We start from the raw sequence: 19118 nt of genomic DNA on the forward strand, positions 1-19118 counted from the left end.
ATGCTTGGGGTCATTGTCCATTTGGAAGACCCATTTGCGACCAAGCTTTAACTTCCTGACTGATGTCTTGAGATGTTGCTTCAATATATCCACATAATCTTCTCCCTCATGATGCCATCTATTTTGTGAAGTGCACCAGTACCCCTGCAGCAAAGCACCCCCACAACATGATGCTGCCACCCTCGTGCTTCACGGTTGAAATGGTGTTCTTCAGCTTGCAAGACTCCCCCTTTTTCCTCCAAACATAACGATGGTCATTATGGCCAAACAGTTCAATTTTTGTTTCATCAGACCAGAGGACATTTTCTCTTTGTCCCCATGTGCAGTTGCAAACAGTAGTATGGCTTTTTTTATGGCAGGTTTGGAGCAGTGGCTTCTTCCTTGCTGAGCAGCCTTTCAGGTTGTGTCGATATAGGACTCGTTTTACTGTGGATATAGATACGTTTGTACCTGCTTCCTCCAGCATCTTCACAAGGTCCTTTGCTGTTGTTCTGGGATTGATTTGCAGTTTTCGCACCAAAGTACGTTCATCTCTAGGAGACAGAACACGTCTCCTTCCTGAGCGATATGACGGCTGCATGGTCCCATGGTGTTTATACTTGCGTACTATTGTTTGTACAGCTGAACGTGGTACCTTCAGGCGTTTGGAAATTGCTCCCAAGGATGAACCAGACCTGTGGAGGTCTACAATTGTTTTTCTGAGGTCTTGGCTGATTTCTTTTGATTTTCCCATGATGTCAAGCAGAGGCACTGAGTTTGAAGGTAGGCCTTGAAATACATTTTTACATTTACATTTTAGTCATTTAGCAGACGCTCTTATCCAGAGCGACTTACAGTAGTGAATGCATACATTTCATACATTTTTTTTTTTTTTTCTGTGCTGGCCCCCTGTGGGAATCGAACCCACAACCCTGGTGTTGCAAACACCATGCTCTACCAACTGAGCTACAGGGAAGGCTACACAAATACATCCACAGGTACACCTCAAATTATGTCAATTAGCTTATCGAAAGCTTCTAAAGCCATATCATTTTCTGGAATTTCCCAAGCTGTTTAAAGGCACAGTCAACCTAAGTGTATGTAAACTTCTGACTTCAACTGTATATCTAATGCATTGTCTCTAGAGCTGGAAGAGGGGGAGGTGGTCTACATGTGTCTCCCCAAAGAGCATGTGCTGGCTGGTTCTTCTTGGTTGCGCAACACCTTCAGTGGCTTCCTGCTCTTCCCTGTGTGAGAGAAATGTTATATTGAGCTCAACTGAAGAGTCAGGAGGTTAGAGCTTCCTAGACCAGGGGTGGGCAACTGGCTGCTCCCCTTTTGTGTTTAGAATAGATTAGCTTGAAAACTAACATTTTCTCTACTCCCAATGGCAAAATGTTTAGAATTGCAGGAAATGTACTCTAAAACTGCTCTCCACTGTCAAGAGGGGGCCGCCAAAATGTTTAGGTCGCAAGGTGGGAGGGATCCCCCATCAGAATGTTGCTTAGGACCCCCAAAAGATTAGGGTCTCTGACTGCATGTGTGGGTATGGATGTGAGCGTAAGCAGTCCCACAGCACCCAAGGTAACCCTCATGGTGAATTCAGAATGTTTGTGGCCCCCACCCCATCCAAGATCAAATGTTCTCATAACCATGAATAAAAGCATTAAGTATTTTTCCCTCTCACCATTGACTTCTCAACTTAATGTGCTAGTGGGCTGGCCCACCTGTGGTGAACTGTAGGGAAAATACCACAGCACAGCTTTAAGGAAAATTGTTTTTAAACTAGGGATTGTGGCTAATTGAGGTAAGACAGTAATTACTTATTATGCATGTATGAACTACACTGACACATACAGCCCAAAGTGAGAGGTGTAAAATATTCAATAGTCAACATCAAATGTACCAGAGCATGTCTTTGAGAGCAAAGCTTCAATGTGCCTACCATCTCATATGAATTAAATATGTTTGACACAGTGCATATAATTATTACCTACAAAGCAATAGTGACAAGTGTACTCAAATTAATCAATGAACAGTATTGCACAAGCATATTTGTATCATATTGGGTGAAAACCCACAAAGAGGAGAAATTTCACAGACCAACATTTTATTGATGACTTCAGCTTGAAGGAGGGGGGGGGCGGCAGTTCAGTATCAAATGATAAATAACAGTACGCAGGGTTGGACACTGTGCTGGACAAATGCCTAAAGGCCTAGGACACTTAACATTTTAGAACTTTGCAGAGTTGAGTTCTAGAACATTCTAAAGCGGTAATTCTAGAACACCTCCATTCCAGAAGATTCTAGATTAGAAGTCTGCTGAGTCCTAGAAGACTAACTCGCTCAGTGGGGGTAGGTGGCTAGGTGGGGGTCCTTAGTCTTCAGACTCTCCCGGGCTTCTGATGTCATCGATCTTCAGGATCATCTTGACCACCTGGGTGGCCAGAGAGATCTGCTGCTTCTTCCCATGCAGTGTCTCAATTACATGCTGCTGCTTCATGTCTAGGACAGAGAAAATAATCCACATCAATAACAGCTATATTAAAGATATAACGCTTCATATTAAGTGTTTACCTGTAGCCCCTAGACAGGTGAATGAAAACATTTAACATTGTGAATATTGGATATACAAAAGATGGGTATAAACACAAAAATGTACAGCTGACAAGTTGTGAGTCTGTCCTTACCATTGGTGTTGAGGTGCAGACAGTCGATGCCCAGTGCTGGGTTGTTCTCAGTGACCTGCCTGGCGCGGACCTCTGTCATGGTCTGGATGGAGTTAAGCCCACTGTTCTCTGCCAGGGCCATGGGGATCACCTCCAGGGCATCAGCAAATGCACGCATGGCATACTGCTCCAGGGACGGGCACTGCAGAGAGAGATGGAGGTATGAGCACATTGCTTTGTTTCAGAATCATCATCAGGCTATTAGTGTTACTCCGAGGCACACTCTTGATGCCAGTCAAATACAAGGTTTTAATCTTTCACCTGATACTGTGTGTGTGTGTACACACTACCTTGTCAGCAGCCTGGTTGACAGCGAGGGCACAGGAAATCTCAGAGGCTCCGCCCCCGTACACAATGCGGTTGTCTCTGACCAGGTTACGGATGACACACAGTGCATCATGCAGCGCACGCTTAGCCTCCTCAATGATCTGACAGGGAAATGAAACAGTTAGTTCTGGACTGCAATGAAAGCCTGTACACTTAGGTACAGGAAGTGCCCATCCGTGACCTAAAGATACAGCTGATGAGGAATCACAGCTGTCTACATTAACTGATTATCAGTTGCCTCAGCATAATCTCTTAACAGTCAACATTAGCAGACTACCAGTCCACCCACCATCTTGTTTCCTCCACGGATGAAGATGGTGACTGCCCTGGAGTTCTTGCACTCCTCGATGACCAGCATACGGTCCTTGGTTGTGCCAAAGCAGATCTCCTTAACGACGCCGGCTGAGCCCAGCTTCTCAGCGGTCAGCTCAGAGAACCGAGGCACGATGCGGCCCCCTGTCGCTATGGCAATCAGCTGAGGGAGGAGAAAACAGTGAGGTTAGCGATGCAGAAATACTTTGGTGAAACCCCCCCCAATAACTTTTTGTAGGTAGATGTAGTTTGTGTGTGACGGTGCGCGTATCACCTCGATCTCAGGCCCTCCGACCCAGCGGATGGCAGGCAGCTCATTCTGCAGCAGCAGGTGGTTGGCCTCGTCATCAAAGCCCCACTGGCAGATGGCCAGGTTAGCACCAGTATCCTTGATCTGAAAATATATATAAATAAAAAGTTTAAATATTACATATTTCACACCTTCATGTTATTTCACCAAATTACATTCAGTTAACGCCACTATCTGGTTTAAGAATTTTTTTTATTTTATTTTTATATATAGTTTAGATCACATTCAATTAGATTAGATTCAAGGAGATAGGGGAACTTCATATACACATATTTAAGTTGTCCAGACTGAATGGCTGGAATTAAAAGTATGCAGCTGTGCTATAGAGAAATATGAAGTCCTAAAGTTTCTGTGACTGACCTGTTTGATCATCTCCAGAAACTTGTCCTTCTCATACTTCTGCAGGGCCTTGTATTCCTCCACACAGGTCACGTCCAGCTTGTGCTTGGTCTTGGGCTTAGGGGGCTCAAACGGGCAGGTCAGGATGGCCATCTTTGTGTCTTTCAGGAGCTGAGGGGAAAAGAGTACAGGCAATTACTGTACAAGATCATTTATCTGGCTAAATACAATTAAAAAAAGGAAGTGCTTCGGACTTGGATGGACAAAAAAAAGTACACCTCTAAATCTACAGAAATTGTCAGCTCTCTCACAAGCCTAATTTAAGGTGAATGTCTTAAATGAGAGAGGCGAGATAGCCGTGGTGCTCTATCCCATCAATGCCAGACCACTCCACTGGGGACAGAGTGACTGGAGGGAGGGGAAGAAGAGTTACTGATCCAGTCGGTCCTAGTTTACACTGGGTTGGATCTGAGGTGTGCTAACATGACCCTTGTTTGTATCAACTGTATGACTGGGTTTGTACCTTGGATAAGGTACCACTACCTTTGATGAAGGTCATGCTAGCCTAAATGTCAACGCTATTACATGAAACTATCCTGAGCTGTGTGTACCTTGGGCATCTGAGGGTGGCTGAACTCCTTGTCTATGATGACTCCCTTGATGAGCTGGGTGTCCTCCAGCTTGCCTCCCACCTTGCCCTCCATCTTGATCAGCTCAAAGTCCACGTCCTTACGGTTCATGTCCGCCACAGTCAGGACGGCGTTCACTGCAATCTCTGCCATCTGTCTGTGGCAGCGGTTGATCCTGAGAAAGGGAAGATGGGGGAGAGAAATCTGTATGAGACCTTATGAAACCAATGACCAGGTTCGCAAATAAAAACTTCATCCTACTTTCCATACGGGCCAAATCAATTTGTGTATCATTCATATTTGTGCAAAGACTGCATGGTTCCATTAAAATAAAAATACAAGTAGACATGCAAACAATAAAAAGGCATCAGCTAGCTGGACCATTAATGAAATTCTTGAAAGTTGCCATGACGACCACAAAAAACACTAACTGCCAGTGAGACTCACACTTTGGATCCCAGTGTGGTCATGGCGGTCTGGATGAGTGGCTCCGTGTTGCTGGGGTCGTATGGGTAGGTCTCGCTGATCTTGTCCAACTGCGCGATGGCGATCTTGGCGGCCTGGTCGTAACCGTCAGAGATACGGATGGGGTGGATGCCCCTGTCCAGCAGCTGTTCTGCCTCCTCCAGGAGAGCACCAGCCAGCACTGGAGAGGGGAGATGAGTAAGTTAGGATGAGTGTACCAATATGATTCTGCATTGATGAACAATCTTATCATAGAAAGAATTGAGCATGGCTTTTAGAAATGATCAGCTGTCTCATAAGCCCCATGTAAGATTAAGTTCCTAGATGAGAGAAGTGAGAAAGCCATGCTGCTCTATCCCCTGTCAATGCCAGAACCCTCACTGGGGACAGAGTGACTGGAGTAAGGGAGGGGAGGAGCAGCGTCGAGCAACATTAATCCATTGTCCAGATTAGCGCCAAAAAAAAGGAACCAGGAGAAGAGTACAATCCAATTTTCACAATAATTTGTTTATCTTGTAAGCTAATGAGTCAGACCAATCACAGGGACTCAAATCTGTAGGGTCCCGTACCAACGACTCCGGTGGTCCCGTCTCCGATCTCGTCGTCCTGAGACTTGGAGAGCTCCACCATGAGCTTGGCGATCTGGTGGTCCACATCCATCATGCTGAGGATGGTGGCTCCGTCATTGGTGACGGTCACCTCTCCATCCCGGTCAACCATCATCTTGTCCAGACCTGTAGGAAGAGGAAAAATGAAGGGTGTGGGGGGGAAATCAAATGTACTACACGATGAATGTGTAGCTTTAGGTAGCCATTACTGTGTTGAGTAATCAGAGGGATTGGACACACACCAATACTAGAAGTTCCTTTATAGCTCTGTTTACGAATGTGGCTCCCGAGTGGCACAGTAGTCTAAGGCACTGCATCTCAGTGCTAGATGCGTCACTACAGACCCTGGTTCGATTCCAGGCTGTATCACAACCGACCATGATTGGGAGTCCCATAGGGCAGCGGACAATTGGCCCAGTGTCATTAGGGTTTGGCCGTCATTGTAAATATGGATGTTTTTAACTGACTTGCCTAGTTAAATAAAATATAATAAATAAGCTTCAGTGGGCTTACCGTTTGGTCCTAGAGAGGTCCTCAGCGTCGAGGCAACTGCCTTTGCTGCCATGATGTGAGACTGCACAACACAAAAGGACATTAGTGAATTTCTTCACTGAGGCTGGGATTCTGCAGGAGTCAAACTATAACCAAATAAAATCAAGATATCTCTGGGACCCACTGGCTAGATGGGTCCGTGAAAATGAAATTGACGATCAAGCTTCCTCGTTAATTGCCAAATCTTGTCAGCTGAGTTAGGCTATCCAACTAACTGTCGCTAAACTACTTTACCAACGTTACCTAACTACGTCATGACTGCATGTGGCATGTTCCAAAAAATAACTAATGGACTTTATTCATCATAAGTGATAAACACAGAACTGTTGGTGGCATGTTATCTAGCGAATTCCATTGTTTATTTGACAACCTGCCGCGCCTCACTGTGGCGTCTTCAGAAAATAAGCACATGGGCAGACTAGCATGCCGTTGCTAGCTAGCCATACAAATAACTTTCTAGCTAGCTAGCAAACTTTAACATCAACTAAACATATGCATTGGCCCGTAATGTTATAATGCAACTAGCTAGCCAACTGTCTAGCTAAGCAAGTGGGTGTGAAGTTGCAAGTGTTCTGCATTTGCCTTGACAAGATACTGACGCATGAATGAAGTGGCATGCTAGCTGACTTGCTAAATGCATTGTACCTTCAGTGCGTCAAGGCCCGATAAGCGAGTCTTCTTATCCTGATCTTTGATGATGATGAACGGCCGTCCATACTCATCGAATGCGAGTTGCCCCATAGCGGACATATTGCCCGAAAGACGGCGACACTTTAGAAGTGTCCACGGATGAAATTCAGACTATCACCGGTGAAAAAGTGGAGTGTTGGTAGGCACTTGGTCACACTGGTCTGCTGGCGACTTCTAGAAGGATCGCGGGGCGGGGAGGGCGAGACCAAGACCAAGTAGGAAAAGGGGGAAGTTGATAAATCATTCAATGATTCGATTTTTTAAAAACTATATTGTGAAGATATATTTCGTTTGCCTTTTATACAATGAACGTTTTGAGACAGATGTTGTGAATAAACGGATTGAATTCATGAAATGTTTTAGAAATCACCAAAATTCCTCTCATCACGTCGCCAAATCGGTTCTTCCAGTCTCGCGATCTCACTCTTTTTACTCTTGTCTTGTTTTCTCGCGCTTTAGATACATCGTTTGGTGCTGAAGTTAAGAAACTAGGGGTGATGAAAATACTCAGCTAAAGAGATTTTAAAACTTCAATGTATTAGCTTGATAATGTGCGTTGGGGTGAATACATTCATTTGAGTGAACTGGTATTGTTTGGCTCATTGCATTGGCCATCCAGCCCAAATCGTCCAGAAAAGTGTTAAACATTTGACTTGTGAGTTAGCTAATGCCATTGTGTCAGCTCCACCAAATGTTATGGATATACTGGCAAGACACATGTCTCCCCGACCTAACAATTGTCTACAAAGTGTAATTGCAATGGCGGGTGTCTAGCCCCCGCTTATATATTTTTTGGATTGGTGGATACATCTCATTATTGTAATTTTATTTTAATATTCAATGAGGGTTGTTGACGTCAAACGCCTGCATTCAATGGGAGAGACGCTATCAGTGGAGGCTCCTCAGAGAAGGAAGGGAAGGACCATCCTCCTCAGTGAATTTAATTTAAAAAAATAAAAAGGAAAACATTTTAAAAGTGATACTTTTTAGATAAAAAATATACTACATATATTCACATGTCACCAAATAATTAATTAAAATACACTGTTTTGCAATGAAGGTCTAAAGTAGCCTCAACAGCACTCTGTAGGGTAGCATCATGGTGTAGCCGGTGGACAGCTAGCTTCCGTCCTCTGGGTACATTGACTTCAATACAAAACCTAGGAGGCTCATGTTCTCACTCTGTTCCATAGATTTACACAGTAATTATGACAACTTCCGGAGGATGTCCTCCAACCTATCAGCATGAACTGACATGTTGTCCACCCAATCAAATGATCAGAGAATGAATCTAGTAATGAAAGCATAAACAGCTAGCAAGCACCGCAGTGCATAAAATGAGGTGAGAAGTTGTCTCAAAGTGAGAGAAAGACAATAGTTGAACAGTTTTAAACAAATTCATTTCTTCCAAAAAAGAAGGAGAAGCGAGATAGAGATTTTGTCATTTTTTTCTTCACTTTCAGTTTAATTGACTTAGCTAGCAAATGCAGCTAGCTAGTTTAGCCTACTCAAACAGATGGATTCTATGTTAGCTAGAGTGCTATGACTATCCAACACAATACTGGAACTCTTCCAAGTCAAGGTAAGCTTTTGGTTTTACAAACGTATTGCCACCGGGGCCCGCTGGTGTAAGCACTAAACTACTTACTGACTGTACACTGTAACATTACTGCATGATTGTGGCAGGTTTACTAACAGGTTAGTTCTATTAGCTATGTTGACTATAATGTTACTTTAGCCAATATGGTGACAATAATGTAGGCTGTGTGTAGCAGCTATGATATGGTTTGGCTTGGAAAGGTTTTTTCGCCTGGTCACATAGGGCTGATGTGTTGTTCATTGAAGTTCATAAGCGAAGGGAAGAGGTGAGAGGAGGAGAGCACATAGATGCGAGAAGGAATACAACGTGGCTGCTATGAAAATGAACTGCATTTATGTGTGATCAGGGGTTTATTCATTCTGCCGATTCTGTTGAAAAACGTTTCTTAAACGGAAGCAAACGCAACTAAAGAGGGATAAGCATACCTGAATTTGTCCAATAGAAACTATTGTTTGCAACTGTTGGACTAATTATTAAATCCTAGACCAGTTGTTAACTTTAATTCATAGCCTAGGTTGTAGAAACCCCATGATGGATATAGGGAAAATCAGAGTATCATGTAGTAGCCTAAACCTATTGTTATTACTGAGTGAATGGAATATGAATGACCAAAAACAATTGTCCTCCCTCATCTTAAACGGCACCGACCGCCACTGGACGCTATACTACTAGCCTCATCATGTCATGAATAGGCCTATCCATAGCCATCTCAACAACTCTGATATAAAGTGTTTTTTCTCAAAGATGCCGGGATGTCACGTGTCCTACATATATCAGTACACTCGTAACAACTTAAGCATTACGAAACTTATTCGATGAAATAAACCTCACGTAGCAAACAAGCCATTAATTTTAGTTGTTGACCTTACAAAAAACTCATTGCTTGGCGGGCAAAACAACGAAAAAACGCCACCTGCTGGAGGGAGACAGATTTTCTGCAGAGTTGGGCCCTTCTCTCTTCCTCTCTGGCTCCACTGAATAAACGATCTCTAAGTCCGCTACTGAGTTTGCTTTCTGGCCACTGTCTAGTGCTGGAAGACTAGCACTCGGGAGTTTTACTAGCAGACCAGTTGGATGATAAGCGAATCTCATTGAGTTACAGAGAGCTGTTCCCCAAAAGCATTCTCATATCAGAGAGAATAAGTTCGTGTTATGTTATAAGTTTGATAAATACATGGGCACAAATCCAAGTACATACACATAGTTCTGTATATTCACGCATAGGGACAGGTTGTTCCTTGCTGGGGCGACAACGTGCCGTGCGTCAAACGTGACGTAACTTCCGGGTAAGTTTTGTAAGGCGTTGAACGTGTTCACTTATGTATTTTCTACAATGTTAGAAAATGAGTTGCACGGGGATCTGCAACTAACTTTTCAAATTTCCGATTGTGTATGTACGATAATGACATGCAGTCAGTCGTGGACCTTTAGAGAATGATGATATTTTCTGAATTCACAGTTTTATTTGGTTGGTGTGTAGTCTGTTGAGATGGAAGGATCAGTGTCATGGATGATGTTTCTCAGTTTTCAATCCAGCATGTCGATGTCTGCAGAATGTTTTGTTGTTGACAGCGGTGACAATGTTGCCACAACAGTTATTATATATATATATATATGATACACTCGCTGTAACGTGAAGTTACACTGACTTATTTTATTTCCACTTGTCCAGCAGAATGCCTTGTGAGGTGACGCCCCGGTTCCTGGTTCTGTACGGGTCTCAGAAAGGCCAGGCACAGTCCATAGCCGAGGGGATAGCTGACGAGGCTGAGGAGAGGGGACTGGTTGCTGACATCTACTGCTTGAGTGAAGGAGGGAAGGTAAAGTTGACAAAATAGTGTTAACCTGCCCTGGCTTGTATTCCAATGCGGGCACAACACTGATGATTACAACACTGGTAAACTACTATCAAGCTGCTAAGGAACAAAACTAAGTCCGTATCATTGCATTTGTGGCAGAGTTGTTGTTACCACTGGTCTTTTCTGCTCTGGTATGAATACTGATCCTGTTTTGTGTCTCCCCTCAGTTTAACTTGGAGAAGGAGAGTGCACCTGTGGTGTTTGTTGTGTCTACCACTGGGGATGGGGACCCACCAGACACGGCCCTGAAGTTTGTGAAGAACATTAAAAAAAAGACCCTGGCCAGCGACCACTATTCACACCTCTGCTATGCTCTTATAGGTAAGGAAGGAGTGTTGCCTAATCTTGGTTAACCCAGAACTAAATTCTTGCGTAATTGGTCAGGTGCTCGATTAAGTTCCAGGTCCATACATGTTGAGAAAATAGATCAAGAGATGTTAGAATGTGGAGCAGAACTGGAATGCGGAGCTCCACCCTCTCTCTTTGCAAGTTAGGGGCAAGTGTATGGGACAAATGTCCCGTCCCCTTTTGAAATTCGAAAGATGCCAACACCTGTGAAATTGCGATTTGTCCAAATAACCAGTGATGAAAAACCCTGCTCGTTCTCAATTGGTGCAGCCATAGTATAAAGACAGTTCTACCGTACCATTTGTGTTTAAATAGTCTGTCCACAGCAGATTAGGGTGTGCCTAAGACTAAATGCCTAGTGCTGAGATTAATTGCTACTACCTTCATCTTTATCTTATTTGATGGCTTTAAAATAACAGATTCATTGATCCATTATGTGTGATGATCAATATCTTGTTTTTGTCTGTGCTCCAGCTCTGGGTGATACAAACTATGAAAATTTCTGCAACTGTGGGAAGACTATTGATGGCCGTCTACAGGAACTTGGTGCTAAACATTTCTACGCAACAGGACATGCAGATGATGGTGTAGGGTAAGGCCCAAGGTCTTTTTAAAGGGAAAATAATACTTTTTTTTTTTTACATGTTGATGTATGAGAAACACTCATCAAGTCCTGGCACTCACCTAAGAAGCTTTAAAGTAGGGGAACAATGTCTTCTTGAATCAGTAGCAGTAAAAGTGGTAACAATACAGACACACTTTGAATGTACTTTCCCCATTTACCTCGTGTCACCTCATTTGTGGTATGTGGCACATTACCTTTTGGATTCTTCATACTGCTTATCTCTGAGTCTGAGTGGACTTTGCTTTCTGTCCAGGCTTCAGTTGGTGGTGGTCTCTTAGTGGGTTTCCCATGTTAATACTTTAACTCTTAATCCAAACTGTGTGTCTAGGCTTGAGTTGGTGTTGGACCCCTGGCTTGAAGGACTGTGGGAGGCCATCAGAGGAGCGTTATCCAAGATGGCCACCCCTCAGCCTGAGAGGGATGGCCATGTAAGGGACCTGAGAGCATCGTTGAACGAAACACCCGAATCGTCAGCGACAGATGTCAAACTCCACCTCATGAGTCTTAACGAATCAGAACCTCAGAGCTCTGACTCACTCAGAACAGCAGCAGAGTCGGAGAGTACTAGGACTGAGCCCAAATCAGCTTCTCTGAATGTTACAGAAGCAGCCTCTGAGACAGGGAGTGCAGTTACTGATGTTAGACCAGTGTCATTGACCAGCAACAATAGGACTGCTCCTAAACTAGATGGTGTTGTCACTGATCCCAAGTCAGTGTTAGAGACACAGAGTGGAGCACCCTCTGCTGTTGTAGAGGCCTCTCTGACACGCTGCTTGCCCCCGCTGTCTGAGTCTGTCCTCAATGTCCCAGCTTTGCCTCTACCCTACCTGGATGTCACGCTCCAGGAAGCCACCATAGAACAAGAGGTGGGTTGTGGTAATACTGGGTTCTTTTGGCACAATTACATTGTTTACATCTAATTCATATTTGTTTGAATTCTAACATCACCAGCCACACTTTCCATACCCCCCCAGACCAGTGCTCCGGTCAGTAAGGAAACCCTACACGAGGTTCCGATCTCCAGGGCAGTCCAGCTGACCAGAGATGACTCGGATAAAACAGCCCTTCTGATAGAGCTGGACATCTCAGTGAGTGGCAGGCCTTTCTTACTATATACACTGAGTGTACAAAACATTAAGGACACCTTCCTAATATTGAGTTGCACCCCCCACTTTTTCCCAAAGCAGTCTCAATTTGTCAGGGCATGGACAGGGCGTTGAAAGCGTTCCACAGGGACGCTGGTCTATGTTGACTCCAATGCTTCCCACAGTTGTGTCAAGTTGGTTGGATGCCCTTTTTGGGTGGTGGACCATTCTTGATACACGGAAAACTGAGAGTGGAAAACCCAGCAGCATTGCAGTTCTTGACACAAACTGGTGCGCCTGTCACTTACTACCATACCCTGTTCAAAGCCACTTAAATCTTTTATCTTTCCCATTGACTCTCTGAATGGCACACATACACAATCCATATCTCAATTATCTCAAGGCTTAAAATCCTTCTCTAAGCTGTCTCCTCCCCTTCATCTATACAGATTGAAGTGGATTTAACAAGTGACATCAATAAGGGATCATAGCTTTTACCTGGATTCACCTGGTCAGTCTATGTCATGGAAAGAGCAGGTGTCCTTAATTTTTTGTACACTTAGTGTAGTTTCATGCGGAGACCAAATATATTGGTCAGAAGTTCAAAATTATGGTTAAACTAGTTTCTTTACTCCGTCCTTTCCTCTGTGTACCTAGGCCCATCCGATGGCCTACCAGCCTGGGGACTCGCTTGACGTGCTCTGCCCAAACAGAGCCTCCGAGGTGGGGGAGCTTCTCCAGAGACTGTGCCTGCAGGACCAGAGGAGCCACCGTGTCCAGCTCTCATTGCGCAAAGACACCAAGAAGAAAGGTATGCTGTTCTCTCTTGTCATACACATGACAGGGACATCGTGTGTTTATAGTCTCACATTCAGTACCAGTCAACAGTTTGGACACCTAACTTTTTCTTTATTTTTACAATTTTCTACATTGTAGAATAATAGTGAAGACATAAAAACTACATATGTAATCATGTAGTAACCAAAAAAGTGTTAAACAAATGAAAATAGATTTTAGATTCTTCAAAGTAGCCACCCTTTGCCTTGATGACAGCTTTGCACACTCTTGGTATTCTCTCAACCAGCTTCACCTGGAATGCTTTTCCAACAGTCTTGAGGGAGCACCTATGCTAAGTACTTGTTGGCTGCTTTTCCTTCACTCTGGGGTCCAACTTGGGTTTGGGATGAGGTGAGGTCGGGTGATTGTGGAGGCAAGGTCATCTGATGCAGCATTCCATCACTCTCCTTCTTGGTCAAATAGCCCTTACACAGCCTGGAGGTATGTTGGGTCATTGTCCTGTTGAAAAACAAATGATAGTCCCACTAAGCGCAAACCAGATGGGATGGCGTATCGCTGCAGAATGCTGTGGTAGCCATGCTGGTTAAGTGTGCCTTGAATTTTAAATACATCACAGACAGTTTCACCAGCAAAGCACCCCAACGCCATCACACCACCACCTCCATGCTTCACGGTGGGAACCACACATGTGGAGATCATCCTTTCACCTACTCTGTGTCTCACAAAGACTTGGTGGTTGAACCAAAAATCTCAAATTTGGACTCGTCAGACCAAAGGACAGATTTCCACCGGTCTAATGTCCATTGCTCGTGTTTCTTGGCCCAAGCAAGTCTCTTCTTCTTATTGGTGTTCTTTAGTAGTGGTTTCTGTGCAGCAATTCGACCATGAAGGCCAGATTCACACAGTCTCCTCTGAACAGTTGATGTTGAGATGTGTCTGTTACTTGAACTCTGTGAAGCATTTATTTGGGCTGTAATTTTTGAGGCTGGTAACTAATGAACTTATCCTCTGCAGCAGAGGTACCTCTGGGCCTTCCTTTCCTGTGGCGGTCCTCATGAGAGCCAGTTTCATCATAGCGCTTGATGGTTTTTGCGACTGCACTTGAAGAAACGTTCTTGAAATTTTCCGTATTGACTGACCTTCATGTCTTAAAGTAATGATGGACTGTCATTTCTCTTTGCTTATTTGGGCTGTTCTTGCCATTAATATAGACTTGGTCTTTTACCAAATAGGGCTATCTTCTGTATACCACCCCTACCTTGTCACAACACAACTGATTGGCTCAAACGCATTAAGAAGGAAAGAAATTCCACAAATTAACTTTTTAACAAGGTTCACCTGTTAATTGAAATGCATTCCAGGTGACTACCTCATGAGGCTGGTTGAGTGAATACCAAGTGTGCAAAGCTGTCATCAAGGTATTTGAAAAATCTCAAATATATGTTTGATTTGTTTAACAATTGTTTTTGGTTACTACATGATTCTATATGTGTCATTTCATAGTTATGATGTCTTCACTATTATTCTACAGTGTAGAAAATAGTAAAATAAAGGAAAAACCCTGGAATGAGTAAGTGTGTCCAAACTTTTGACTGGTAATGTTTGTGTGTGTACAGTCGTGGCAAAAAGTTTTGAGAATGACACAAATATAAATTTTCACAAAGTCTGCTGCCTCAGTGTCTTTAGATATTTTTGTCAGATGCTACTAGGGAATACTGAAGTATAATTACAAGCATTTCATAAGTGTCAAAGGCTTTTATTCACAATTACATGAAGTTGATGCAAAGAGTCAATATTTGTGGTGTTGACCCTTCTTTTTCAAGACCTCTGCAATTCGCCCTGACATGCTGTCAATTAACTTCTGGGCCACATCCTGACTGATGGCAGCCCATTCTTGCATAATCAATGCTTGGAGTTTGTCAGAATTTGTGGGTTTCTGTTTGTCCACCCGCCTCTTGAGGATTGGCCACAAGTTGTCAATGGGATTAAGGTCTGGGGAGTTTCCTGTCCATGGACCCAAAATATCGATGTTTTGTTCCCCGAGCCACTTAGTTATCACTTTTCCCTTATGCCAAGGTGCTCCATCATGCTGGAAAAGGCATTGTTCATCACCAAACTGTTCCTGGATGGTTGGGAGAAGTTGCTCTCGGAGGATGTGTTGGTACCATTCTTTATTCATGGCTGTTTTCTTAGGCAAAATTGTGAGTGAGCCCATTCTCTTGGCTGAGAAGCAACCCCACACAAGAATGGGCTCAGGATGCTTTACTGTTGGCATGACACAGGACTGATGGTAGCGCTCACCTTGTCCTCTCCGGACAAGCTTTTTTCCGGATGCCCCAAACAATCGGAAAGGAGTTTCACCAGAGAAAATGACTTTACCCCAGTCCTCAGCAGTCTAATCCCTGTACCTTTTGCAGAATACCAGTCTGTCCCTGATGTTTTTTCTGTAGAGAAGTGGCTTCTTTGCTGCCCTTCTTGACACCAGGCCATCCTCCAAAAGTCTTCGCCTCACTGTGCATGCAGATGCACTCACACTTGCCTGCCGCCATTCCTGAGCAAGCTCTGTACTGGTGGTGCTACGATCCCGCAGCTGAATCAACTTTAGGAGACGGTCCTGTCGCTTGCTGGACTTTCTTGGGCGCCCTGAAGCCTTCTTCACAACAATTGAACCGCTCTCCTTGAAGTTCTTGGTGATCCGATAAATGGTTCATTTAGGTGCAATCTTACTGGCAGCAATATCCTTGCATGTGAAGTCCTTTTTGTGCAAAGCAATGATGAGGGCACGTGTTTCCTTGCAGGTAACCGGGGTTGACAACACAAAGGAAGAACAATGATTCCAAGCACCACCCTCCTTTTGAAGCTTCCAGTCTGTTATTCGAACTCAATCAGCATGACAGAGTGATCTCCAGCCTTGTCCTCGTCAACACTCACACCTGTGTTAACGAGAGAATCACTGACATGATGTCAGCTGGTCCTTTTGTGGCAGGGCTGAAATGCAGTGGAAATGTTTTTGGGGGGATTCAGTTCATTTGCATGGCAATGAGGGACTTTGCAATTAATTGCAATTCATCTGATCACTCTTCATAATATTCTGGAGTATATGCAATTCGCCATCATACAAACTGAGGCAGAAGACTTTGTGAACATTAATATTTGTGTCATTCTCAAAACTTTTGGCCATTACATACATACATACATACATACATACATACATACATACATACATACATACATACATGTGTATGTAGGTCGGTACGTACAGTTGAAGTTGGAAGTTTACATACACCTTAGGGAAATACATTTAAACTCAGTTTTTCACAATTCCTGACCTTTAATCCTAGTAAGAATTCCCTGTCTTAGGCCAGTTAGGATCTCCACCTTTATTTTAAGAATGTGAAATGTCAGAATAATAGTAGAGAGAATGATTTATTTCAGCTTTTATTTCTTTCATCACATTCCCAGTGGGTCAGAAGTTTACATACACTCAATTAGTATTTTGTAGCATTGCCTTAAAATTGTTTAACTTGGGTCAAACGTTTCGGGTAGCCTTCCACAAGCTTCCCACAATAAGTTGGGTGAATTTTGGCCCATTCCTCCTGAAAGAGCTGGTGTAACTGAGTCAGGTTTGTAGGCCTCCTTGCTCGCACACGCCTTTTCAGTTCTGCCCACAAATGTTCTATAGGATTGAGGTCAGGGCTTTGTGTTGGCCACTCCAATACCTTGACTTTGTTGTCCTTAAGCCATTTTGTCACAACTTTGGAAGTATACTTCGGGTCATTGTCTATTTGGAAGACACATTTGCGACCAAGCTTTAACTTCCTGACTGATGACTTGAGATTTTGCTTCAATATATCCACTTAATTTTCCATTCTCATGATGCCATCTATATTGTGAAGTGCACCAGTCCCTCCTGCAGCAAAGCACCCCCACAACATGATGCTGCCACCCCCGTGCTTCACGGTTGGGATGATGTTCTTCGGCTTGCAAGCCTCTCCCTTTTTCCTCCAAACATAACGATGGTCATTATGGCCAAACAGTTCCATTTTTGTTTCATCAGACCAGAGGACATTTCTCCAAAAGTAGGATCTTTGTCCCCATGGGCAGTTGCAAACAGTAGTCTGGCTTTTTTATGGAAGTTTTGGAGCAGGGGCTTCTTCCTTGCTGAGAGGCCTTTCAGGTTATGTCAATATAGGACTCGTTTTACTGTGGATATAGATACGTTTGTACCTGTTTCCTCCAGCATCTTCACAAGGTCCTTTGCTGTTGTTCTGGGATTGATTTGCACTTTTCGCACCAAAGTACGTTCATCTCTAGGAGACAGAACGCGTCTCCTTCCTGAGCGGTATGACGGCTGCATGGTCCCATGGTGTTTATACTTGCGTACTGTTGTTTGTACAGATGAACGTGGTACCTTCAGTCGTTTCTGGAGGTCTACAATGTTTTTTCTGAGGTCTTGGCTGATTTCTTTTGATTTTCCCATGATGTCAAGCAAAGTGGCACTGAGTTTGAAGGTAGACCTTGAAATACATCCACAGGTACACTTCCAATTGACTCAAATGATGTCAATTGGCCTATCAGAAACTTCGAAAGACGTCATTTTCTGGACATTTCCAAGCTGTTTAAAGGCACAGTCAACTTAGACTATGTACACTTCTGACCCACTGGAATTGTGATACAATGAATTATAAGTGATATAATCTGTCTGTGAACAATTGGAAAAATTACTTGTGTCATGCACAAAGTTGATCTCCTAACCGACTTGCCAAAACTATAGTTTGTTAACAAGAAATTTGTGGAGTGGTTGAAAAACGAGTTTTAATGACTCCAACCTAAGTGTATATAAACCTCCGACTTCAACTGTGTGTATGTATGTGTGTGTGTATGTATGTATGTATGTATGTATGTATGTATGTATGTATGTATGTATGTATGTATGTATGTATGTATGTATGTATGTATGTATGTATGTATGTATGTATGTATGTATGTATGTTAGTTATTGCGATTTTGTCATGACATTTAAACTCTATAAAACTGCATGTAACTACTCACATCTGTAATGGATGTAAAGTTGATTGTGTTGTTTCCCCTCCAGCTGCTCATCTCCCCTCCTACATCCCAGAGAACAGCACTCTAACCTACATGCTCACCTGGAGTCTGGAGCTCAGGACTGTCCCTAAGAAGGTCCCTTCTGCTTTCACGCTCTATACCTGAACTTCCCAGTTCAGAACCCAAACCTGACTATGAAAGGTTACTGCACTGCAGTAGGACAACGACTCTCTTTAGTCTAGCTTCTTCTGAGCATGTTTGGCAGACACCTAAGGTAGCAGGGTTGGCAGGTACAGTAGGCTGCAGGAATGTAGCCTGGGTGCCAGCCTGCCTCTGCCAACTTGTCATTGTCTTGTTTGGCAAGGTGACATTGTTGAATGCAGAAACAACCTGACTAGTAGGCCAGATGTAACTGTGTGAAATCTCTGTTTTGTATTATGTGTATGGAGCGCTTTTCCGGACACAGATTAAGCGAGAGCCTGGACTGAAAAGCAATTTTTTTTTAAAGTATATTATTTTTAGTCTAGAATTAGGCTTAATCTATCTGATACTATTCCTTTCTTTCATCCCCCTCCAGGCATTTCTTCGTTCCCTGGTAGAGTGTACAGAAGACAGTGGCGAGAGGAGGAGACTACAGGAGCTGTGTAGTAAACAGGGATCAGTCGACTACAACCTCTATGTCAGAGACCCCAGCCTCGGACTATTGGATCTGCTCAGGGCTTTTCCTGCCTGCCATCCCCCTCTCAGTCTTCTCATAGGTCAGAACTCACTCCCTCTCCTGTCAGTCATAATGTTTGAGCTAATCAGAGTGCGT

At 43.6% G+C, this 19118-nt stretch overlaps 2 protein-coding genes and 2 non-coding genes across 5 annotated transcripts in view; 1 reads left to right on the forward strand and 3 right to left on the reverse strand.

The window, feature by feature from the left end:
- Positions 1–2070: 2070 nt before the first annotated feature.
- Positions 2071–7132, reverse strand: cct5 (chaperonin containing TCP1, subunit 5 (epsilon)). The gene is made up of 11 exons (XM_029697411.1): positions 6896–7132; positions 6212–6272; positions 5660–5824; positions 5073–5271; positions 4608–4800; positions 4018–4167; positions 3622–3741; positions 3325–3510; positions 2999–3136; positions 2670–2850; positions 2071–2484 (listed from the first exon to the last, which is right to left on the reverse strand). The coding sequence occupies exons 1-11, from the start codon at positions 6998–7000 to the stop codon at positions 2357–2359; spliced, it is 1626 nt and encodes a 541-aa protein (XP_029553271.1). The 5' UTR covers positions 7001–7132; the 3' UTR covers positions 2071–2356.
- Positions 4291–4420, reverse strand: LOC115163502 (small nucleolar RNA SNORA49). Its single transcript, XR_003869757.1, has one exon. It is a non-coding gene; the product is annotated as a small nucleolar RNA SNORA49 (small nucleolar RNA).
- On the reverse strand, positions 5370–5505 carry LOC115163497 (small nucleolar RNA SNORA49). Its single transcript, XR_003869756.1, has one exon. It is a non-coding gene; the product is annotated as a small nucleolar RNA SNORA49 (small nucleolar RNA).
- Positions 7133–9841: 2709 nt separating the features above from the next.
- The window catches only part of LOC115152674 (methionine synthase reductase), a 38250-nt gene continuing 28973 nt past the window's right edge, over positions 9842–19118 (forward strand). For both annotated transcript variants that reach the window (XM_029697415.1, XM_029697421.1), the window contains exons 1-8: positions 9842–10360; positions 10567–10720; positions 11222–11339; positions 11701–12238; positions 12347–12460; positions 13115–13268; positions 18351–18439; positions 18882–19062. In XM_029697415.1, coding sequence (XP_029553275.1) covers positions 10217–10360; positions 10567–10720; positions 11222–11339; positions 11701–12238; positions 12347–12460; positions 13115–13268; positions 18351–18439; positions 18882–19062 — 1492 coding nt within the window. In that variant the 5' untranslated portion in view covers positions 9842–10216. The remainder of the gene's footprint in view (positions 10361–10566; positions 10721–11221; positions 11340–11700; positions 12239–12346; positions 12461–13114; positions 13269–18350; positions 18440–18881; positions 19063–19118) is intronic.

The sequence above is a fragment of the Salmo trutta genome, chromosome 2 (assembly GCF_901001165.1).
Source record: "Salmo trutta chromosome 2, fSalTru1.1, whole genome shotgun sequence".
NCBI lineage: Eukaryota > Metazoa > Chordata > Actinopteri > Salmoniformes > Salmonidae > Salmo > Salmo trutta.